Source organism: Ctenopharyngodon idella, chromosome 9 (assembly GCF_019924925.1).
Source record: "Ctenopharyngodon idella isolate HZGC_01 chromosome 9, HZGC01, whole genome shotgun sequence".
NCBI lineage: Eukaryota > Metazoa > Chordata > Actinopteri > Cypriniformes > Xenocyprididae > Ctenopharyngodon > Ctenopharyngodon idella.
This window is the reverse complement of record NC_067228.1, coordinates 2,102,267-2,111,970: the sequence shown is the minus strand read 5'-3', so window position 1 is coordinate 2,111,970 and position 9,704 is coordinate 2,102,267. Positions and strand designations below refer to the sequence as shown.

The following is a 9,704-nucleotide window of genomic DNA, read 5'->3' as shown; positions in this document are numbered from 1 at the left end:
TGACAAATTTGAATGTAAAAGCAAGCATGGCAAATTGACTTTTGATTGAGACAAAGAGAATGAGGGCGAAGCGCGCCATCTGCTGGACACTACAGTGACCTGCGCGCGAGAGAAGATGCCACGAGAGCGCGCTCAGCTGTCAATCATTCTACATGGACGCTTATTTGATAAGGTCTTTTTTTTTTTGGCACTGCAACTAATTATTAAAAACCAACATAGACGGCAGAACAACCAGAGGACGGATTTTGATATGAGGCTTCAGGACCCTTTCTGGTCACCGACTCGCCACACCATTTCTGAAAGGGAGTAAAATACAAAACAATACAAATATTATATCTTGTAATTGCAACATCACAAACTGTGAATCTAACACTGAACATGTCCTTTTATTAGATGTATGCAGTTTAACTTTAGGGAAATGGGCTCTATCTGTTCCTTCACCGGAAGGTCAGACATACATGTGGACAAATAAGGTTCTTCACATGCCTTACATGGGCAGTTTGTTAAAGTTTACAGAGATCCTCTATTTATACAAACCACATGCTTAATTCCTTATTAGGTGTGTGTCCATTTTGACCGAAGGGCCCTAAGTGGACCTCTATGGTTTCTCCAACATTGGCAGTTGTTGCTAATACATCATTTGTTTTTCTTCAAGCTGTACATTAGGTGACCTTCTTACCCAAACACTTCTTACAAGCATCCATCGTGAGTTGTGGCAGTCTGCAGTGGACACAATCAGATAAAACGTAATATAAGACTGATATACAAGACAGTCATCACAGCGGGCTAAACTAGCCCAGTTAGTGCTCACCTGACCACTTATCTCTGTTTTACAGCTCTTGTGTTTATCTGCATTTGTGCTGAACTGAGACCTGCAATAACAGGCATAAAGCAATTACGCAGTTTGTTAACTCACTTTAACTGCTGTTTGCATCAGTGAGCAATTTGATGATTAATGTAGCTTTACCAGTTTCCAAAAACCTGTTTCAAAGCAGCTTCATGAAAACTTGTGATACATTTTTTCAGAAATCAAGAAATCAATATCTAATGTCATTTGGCTTGTATCTTGATTTAAGAATGTTTAGATATTTGAACTGGAGAACAAGACAGAAATACTGAGCAAGGAAATCATTTTTTTTTGTGTGTGTGTGGTGTAGTCTAGTTCATCTTTCAAAATCACAACTTCTGCTTTATCTACCCAAAAATATATCATTCTCTCATCATTTACTCACCCTCATGTCCTTTCAAACCTAAATTAGGCTGCTTCTGTTGAGCAAAAAGATCTTTTTTTTTTCCATACAATGAAGTTTTCTGTTTTGAACACCAGTGTTCTTCAAAATAACTTCTTTTGTGTTGCAGGTTTGGAGTGGAATGATGACAGAATGATCATTTATGGGTAAACTATTGCTTAAGACACTAAATATTTACTGTGGCTCGGGGTGGGCAGATCACAGCTTTGATCATAGGAATAAATGACATTTTAAAATATATCAAAATAGAAAACAGATAGCATATTTTAAATTGTAATAATATTTCACAGTATTACTGTTTTTAGTGTATTTTGGTCAAATAAATGCAGCCTTGGTGAGCAGAAGAGACTTGTGTTCAAGTGTGCCTGAAGTGTGTTAGTGTGTGTGTATAAGAGATAGTGTGGATTTTTAAGGGCACTTATTCCTGTCTCCTGTCAGTACGCCCTACAGACATTAGCCTAGCACACTACAGACGTGCACTACACCCTACAGACATCTGCGAACCTAGTGCACTAGATGTGCACTGCACCCTACAGACATCAGCCTAGCACACTACAGACGTGCACTACACCCTACAGACATCTGCCTACCTAGTGCACTAGGCGTGCATTACACCCTACAGGTATCAGCCTAGCACACTATGGACGTGCACTACACCCTACAGACATCAGCCTAGCACACTACAGACGTGCACTACACCCTACAGACATCTGCCTACCTAGTGCACTAGGCATGCACTACACCCTACAGACATCAGCCTAGCACACTACAGACGTGCATTACACCCTACAGACATCTGCCTACCTAGTGCACTAGGCGTGCATTACACCCTACAGGTATCAGCCTAGCACACTACAGATGTGCATTACACCCTACAGACATCTACCTACCTAGTGCACTAGGCGTGCGCTACACCCTACAGGTATCAGCCTAGCACACTACGGACGTGCACTACACCCTACAAACATCTGCCTACCTAGTAAACTAGACATGCACTACACCCTACAAACATCTGCCTACCTAGTGCACTAGACGTGCACTACACCCTACAGACATCAGCCTAGCACACTACAGACGTGCATTACACCCTACAGACATCTGCCTACCTAGTGCACTAGGCGTGCATTACACCCTACAGGTATCAGCCTAGCACACTACAGATGTGCATTACACCCTACAGACATCTACCTACCTAGTGCACTAGGCGTGCGCTACACCCTACAGGTATCAGCCTAGCACACTACGGACGTGCACTACACCCTACAAACATCTGCCTACCTAGTAAACTAGACATGCACTACACCCTACAAACATCTGCCTACCTAGTGCACTAGACGTGCACTACACCCTACAGACATCAGCCTAGCACACTACAGAGGTGCATTACACCCTACAGACATCTGCCTACCTAGTGCACTAGGCGTGCACTACACCCTACAGGTATCAGCCTAGCACACTACGGACGTGCACTACACCCTACAGGTATCAGCCTAGCACACTACAGATGTGCATTACACCCTACAGACATCTACCTACCTAGTGCACTAGGTGTGCGCTACACCCTACAGGTATCAGCCTAGCACACTACGGACGTGCACTACACTCTACAAACATCTGCCTACCTAGTAAACTAGACATGCACTACACCCTACAAACATCTGCCTACCTAGTGCACTAGGCGTGCACTACATCCTACAGACATCAGCCTAGCACACTACAGACGTGCATTACACCCTACAGACATCTACCTACCTAGTGCACTAGGCGTGCAATACACCCTACAGGTATCAGCCTAGCACACTATGGACGTGCACTACACCCTACAAACATCTGCCTACCTAGTAAACTAGACATGCACTACACCCTACAAACATCTGCCTATCTAGTGCACTAGACGTGCACTACACCCTACAGACATCAGCCTAGCACACTACAGACGTGCATTACACCCTACAGACGTCTGCCTACCTAGTGCACTAGGCGTGCACTACACCCTACAACAAATCTTACTGACCCATAACTTTTGAATGGTAGTGTACATATTACATTTATTATCAGTGTTGGTGGTAACGCATTACAAGTAACTTGAGTTACGTAATCAGATTACCTTTTCAAGTAACTAGTAAAGTAACGCATTACTTTTTCAATTTACAAGTCATTTTTTCACATTTATTGACTGAGAGCTCTCCTGTCCTCATGTTGAGAGAAATAAAGGTCAGAGGTGTTGTGTGTGAACATGATGGTTATTGTAGTTCTAGACTAAATGTGAACATGCATTTGAACTTGCTCGGAAACATTCAGTATTCCTCAAAATGAATAAAAAACAGTGAAATGCAATCTCAGAATTTTATGCAAACCTGTAATAATTAACTATATTAAATTACACAAATATACTTTATGTATTTAATCTCACTTTATTAACCAATGTCTTTGCTGCTGACCTTTAGTGATCTAATTCTCCCATACTAATACGAAAAACTTACTTTAGATTAGATTTAGGCCCTGTCCCAAATGGCACCCTAAACCCTCACGGTCTTCCTCTGAGTCCACACTTTCACGACGTAATGCCGCTTTGACTGCCGGATAAAGTCCTCTGCGTAGCTCGCAGTCTTGCTGGCTCAGCGGAAGTGCGTATCGAGAGCGCATAGCAGCCGCAAAGGGGGCGCTCACGAGCACCCTTCTTTAAGCTACGGTCCTACGTTCTTGTGGACTTAACGGACACGCGCACACAGCGGCCATTGTAAGTCCACAAGACCGAAAGTGCACATGAAGTGTGCCATTTGGGACAGGGCCTTAGAAATAAGAGTGTACCTGTATCCTATTCTTCTTTAATCCAGAACTGCAGCACAGCTGAAAGGTTTGTCTGAGCTGCGCCCTCTACTGTACAGGAGTAAATATGCATTTCCTTAAGCCTGAGGCTTATTCATTTCATTTTTGTTATATTGTAATGCGTTACTTTTAAAAGTAACTTTCCCCAACACTGGTTATAAATACAGAAAACTTTTCTAAATAAACTAAATACAGTAAAAATTGTAAAAATGCAGGAAGTTTTCTTCTGTTGTTTTAATATATGCAGCTAGTTATAAATACTAGATCCTTACTCTAACAGAAAACTTTACTAAATAAACCATATACTATAAAATGCATTTTTAAAATTTTTTACTGTATTTAGTTTATTTTTACGCCATTTTTACAAATGAGGACGTCCCCAAATAGAGGTTTTGGGAGTTTTTGTCAGGTTTAGCTGCTCTTCTGGGTACAATTTTGTCTCCAAAATATGGTTAAGTAGGACACACACTCATGTTGTGTTTCCAGGCTTTCCATAGACATAATAATTATACTGAACAAACTGTATACTCTATCCCCTAAACACAACCTTCACATTTTGAAATTTTCTTCATTTTTTACAGTTTATATATATATATATATATAATTTATAAGCTGTTTTCCACATGGGGACCAAAAAATGTCCCCACAAGATCAAACATTTCTGGTGTTACTATCCGTGTGGGGACATTTTGTCACACACACACACAGTTTTGAGGAGGGCCGATCAGGACACACCCTTGTATTGTACAAGCATCACATGACTAATAGTTCCACCTCAAATAGCGCCTCTCAGTTCAGCTCACGGCATTAACCTGCACCGCCTCTGTGTTCATTTCTCAAACTCTAATCATTAACTCACACAAGAGCTGGAGCTTTCAAACGTTTCAAACTAATCGTAGGAAGAAGACGAGTCTAAAGCATCGCACACGACTGAGGTGAGACACTGTGATCTTCATCATGAAGGATTCATGGACTTTCTGTTTCACACCCAGAGCTGTGATTTTGAGATCCAACAGCATTTGTGCTTTGTGAGATTGATGATTAATGGTGGCGATAACTGCGCAGATAAGCAGCACTAAAGTCAACAAGTCCAAAAGTGAACATCAAACTGAGTGACTGACATCATGGATCAGAATGAGGAAGAGCAGAGAGACTGGAAAGAACTGGAGCCGACTCACGAGGTGAAGGTCTTCCTCACAGTGCTGTACAGTCTCATTCTCAGCCTTGGCATTGTGGGAAACAGCGTCACCATTCATGTGGCACAGGTGCTGCAGCGGAACGGCTACCTGCAGAAGAATGTGACGGATCACATGGTGAGCCTGGCCTGCTCTGATCTGCTGGTGCTGTTGATCGGGATGCCGGTCGAGCTCTACAGCGCCATCTGGTTCCCGTTCATGTCCTCGTCTGGCGACGCCGCCTGCAGGATCTACAACTTCCTATTCGAGGCGTGCAGCTATGCCACCATCCTGAATGTGGCTACGTTGAGTTTTGAGCGTTACCTGGCCATTTGCCACCCGTTCCGCTATAAAGCCTTGGGCGGCAGTCGAACGATGAAGCTCCTGTTGTTCGCGTGGCTCTGCTCGGCCCTCATCGCTCTGCCGCTGCTCATCGCCACAGGAACCGAAGGGTACGTACCCGAAGGCCGCCAGATGCCAGTGCAGAACCTGACCTTCTGCACCAACCTGAGCCAGCACTGGGTCATGTATCGCACCAGCATCTTCACGGCGTTCGTGCTCTATCTTCTCGTCCTGGTCGGCGTGGCCTTAATGTGCAGAGCCATGATTGTAGTTCTTCGGGCCCCAATGGGGCCTAATGAAGCCGGCACAAATGGAGCTGGACGGGACACTCCCAAACACGAGAGCGCCCGTGTGAAAGCATCCCGTAAACAGACCATCCTCTTCCTGGGTAGGACACCGTCCGCTCTCTATCATTCGTTATATTGCATGTTTGTCTCCTCTCAGATCTCGGGCAATAAGACAAGTCACGTCAGCTTTATTTATACAATACAGCTTCACAGTAATAAACAGGAAAACAACAGAATCAATGACGCAAACTTCATCAAATATGAGACAAATTCAGCTGTAAAGCAGCCCTAAAAAGACAATAGTGTCATTATTCAGATCTAATGGTGTCAGTGCAGTGCAGTATAAAACAGCAGTGATTTTAACAAAACCATTCCTGTTGAAACAGAAAAGGTTTACCTTTAACCTGACCCAACCTTACACAAACATACACTGAACACATTCTCTCTATCAGTCAAGTCCACTGAGATACTTTGGAAATAGTGATGGGAATTCTGACTCATTTTAGTGAGCCAGATCATTTGGATCAGTAATAAGAACCAACTCTTTCACTCCCATACGGTATAATCAGTATTTGCTTTCAAAATGAGTTATTATTAGACATTCTCGAGTGCTCTGGAGCTGAGGAAAAGGGAATGAAATCACAGTTAAAAAGTTGCATAGGATACTTTGACTAAAATGATGCAAACACTTTATTTATAATTCTACATCTGTATTGTATTGTACCTCTCCTAGGCCCTGTTTACACCTGGTATTAAGATGCGCACTGGTCGATCGGATCACAAGTGGATGATGCTAAATACAGGTGTAAACAGGCGTTTTGAGCTTTTCCACTTTTGTCCACTTCGGCCCCGTTTACACTTGGTATTAAGATGCGTTTTGGTCAATCGGATCACAAGTAGACGAGGGAGACACATTACCGTTTCCACCTTGTGTTTTAATCTGTCTCTTTTGTCCGCTTTCGACCGCTTCTGTCCTGATTTCTTCGAGGGCAGGGTCTATGGGTAGGTAAAATCGATGGGATTTTTCAGATCTTTCGATCTAATCGACGAAATAAGCTCACGCAATTTATATATGAATGCACTGAAGACGACAGAACAACACACAGCGAGCAGCAGCTTTTGTTTCTGCTCTGAAAGCCGCAAGACCACGACGAACATTGTGAGAGAACATTGTGCTTGGTATGTTTTTCATCTTCAAACCAAACTTGGGTCTTCAGCAGACAACTAGCGCACTTCCCATAATGTTTCCACGTTAGGTCAGTAGGCGGAGAGTAGACAGTCTTTTGTGTCTGTTCGAACACATTCGACCACATGACATTACAAAAGCAATCCGGTCGAATGCGTTTTCAACTACCTTTGTAAGTGGTCAAAAAAAGTGGACAAGCTCAAAACGTTGTAGACCCTGTTTACACCTGTATTCAGCGTCGTCCACTTGTGATCCGATCGACCAAAATGCATCTTAATACCAGCTGTAAACAGGGCCCTAGTGGATCCTGACACGAGATTCTTATTACACTTGATTCTCTTCTCACAAATCATTCTGTTCTCTCTCCTCCATGTCTGTCTGTGTCTGTTAGTGCTGATCGTCTGCGCTCTGTTCGTGTGCTGGATGCCAAACCAGATTCGCAGGCTAATGACAGCAGCGTTGCCCAAGAAATCGTGGACCGCAAGTTACCTGAGCAGCTACGTGAAGCTGCATCTGGTGGCCGACAGCTTCTTCTATCTGAGCTCGGTGCTGAATCCGCTGCTGTATAACCTCTCCTCGCGCCAGTTCCGCTCTGCTTTCTGGCAGACGCTCTTATGCCGTCTGTCTCTTGTGCATGTCAACAGAAGAACACTGGAAAGCAGTCAAGCCTCAAAGAGCTCCAGGCACACATTACACCCCCTGCTGCGGCGATCTTTAAACCGCATACGGACAGCCACCAGTGACAGATCGACGCCTCAATCATCAGAAGAGAGACAAAGTACTCCGAACCCCACAGACTGGCCACCGAGCGCAGATGCGCTGACCTCTGAACCACAGGAGGAGGAGAGAAATCAAGACAGCACACTACCTAACACTAACTGATGAACAAACTAACTAATGAACAAACTAACTGTAACTAACTGTAGACCACAGTAGAACACTGAAGACTGCTGTAGACCAGTGTAGAATACTGCAGACCACTGTTGGCCACTGTAGACCAGTGTAGATCACAGCAGACCACTGCAAACCACTTTAGAACATTTTCTAGAATGCTGAAGACCACTGTAGATCACTGCAAACCACTGTTGACCACTGTAGAACACTGCAAACCACTGTTGACCACTGTAGAACACTGTAGACCACTGTAGATCACTTCAGACCACTTCAGACCACTGTAGATCACTGCAAACCACTGTTGACCACCGTAGACCACTTCAGACCTATGTAAATCACTACTGCAGACCACTTCGGACCACAGTAGACCACTGTTGATCACTGTAGACTACTTCAGACCACTGTAAATCACTGCAGACCACTGCTGACCACTGTAGAACTCTGTAGACCACTGTAGATCACTGCAAACCACTGTTGACCACTGTAGAACAACGTAGACCACTTCAGACCTATGTAGATCACTACTGCAGACCACTTCAGACCACAGTAGACCGCTGCAGACCACTGTTGATCACTGTAGACTACTTCAGACCACTGTCAAGTCAAGTCACCTTTATTTATATAGCGCTTTTTACAATGTAGATTGTGTCAAAGCAGCTTTACATTGATAACTGGTACATTATTTGGCTGCACAGCAGCTCTTAAAGAATAGTGTCAATGCAGGCAGATCAAAGCACTGTTGAATATCAAATGTCAAGTCAAATGTCAAGTGTCCCCAACTAAGCAAGCTCACTTCAGACCACTGCTGACCACTGTAGAACACTGTAGAACACTTCAGACCACTATAGACCACTGTAGAACACTGTAGAACACTGTAGAACACTTCAGACCACTATAGACCACTGTAGACCACTGCTTACCACTGTAGAAGATTGTAGAACACTGTAGAATACTGTACAGACCACTGCAAACCCGCTTTAGTACATGCGGTGGAATGCTGAAGACCACTGTAGAACAGATGCCAGAGTTTGCAAACTTTAATCACGATGCAGGACAAGCAGCAGCACATGGGTCAAATGTGAAATAAGAACGAGAGGCCAAGAAACTAACCCTAATGAAACCAGGAAAAGCTCAGAATTACAATAAAGGCCACATAAAACCTGTTTAATAATGTTTCAGGAAACAAACATTTTTAAACAGAGTCATCTCTATAAGTGTTTTCATTCCCATTCATCTCAAACCTTCACTATCTCTCTATCTATCTATTTTTTAACTGTAAGAAATGATTGTAAAGAAAGATTATTGGAGGAGTTTTTACAAGAAACACTATTTCAGTCTTTCTACTTAAAAAACAACAACCCACATTTAATTCCTCGTGTTACTTGTCTTTCTTTTTATATTGAAAATGGATTCATAGTAAATCCTACACCAATGTTTTTTTCAGTGTATCTATCTATACCAGGGTTATTATCATTAACTGAAACTAAAATTAAAAACTATACAGACAATTTAAAAAAGCAAAAACAACAAAAATGACAACTTGAACCAAAAGAACACCAGATAAGCTTGTGCCGTGCACCTGCCTGATTTACAGCTATCAGTCTGTTCAAATATCTTACCAAAGATAGCTGTGATTAAAGGATATTAATTATTATAGGCTGTAAATATGGCTCATTTTCATATGGATTCCTTCATTGTTTGATCATTCAAAATAAAAAGTGGTTAAACATTAACGCTGCAG

At 42.9% G+C, this 9,704-nt stretch overlaps 1 protein-coding gene across 1 annotated transcript; it reads left to right on the top strand.

Moving 5' to 3' along the window:
• Positions 1-4,786: 4,786 nt before the first annotated feature.
• gpr39 (G protein-coupled receptor 39) lies at positions 4,787-9,696 on the top strand. The gene is made up of 2 exons (XM_051905322.1): positions 4,787-5,984; positions 7,461-9,696. The coding sequence occupies exons 1-2, from the start codon at positions 5,204-5,206 to the stop codon at positions 7,949-7,951; spliced, it is 1,272 nt and encodes a 423-aa protein (XP_051761282.1). The 5' UTR covers positions 4,787-5,203; the 3' UTR covers positions 7,952-9,696.
• Positions 9,697-9,704: the final 8 nt, after the last annotated feature.

Bases quoted from the DNA above. Each gene is read 5' to 3' on its own strand.
- gpr39 (XM_051905322.1), top strand. From the start codon at position 5,204: ATGGATCAGAATGAGGAAGAGCAGAGAGACTGGAAAGAACTGGAGCCG. The intron at 5,985-7,460 runs GTAGGACACCGT...TGTGTCTGTTAG, and splicing joins ACAGACCATCCTCTTCCTGG to TGCTGATCGTCTGCGCTCTG.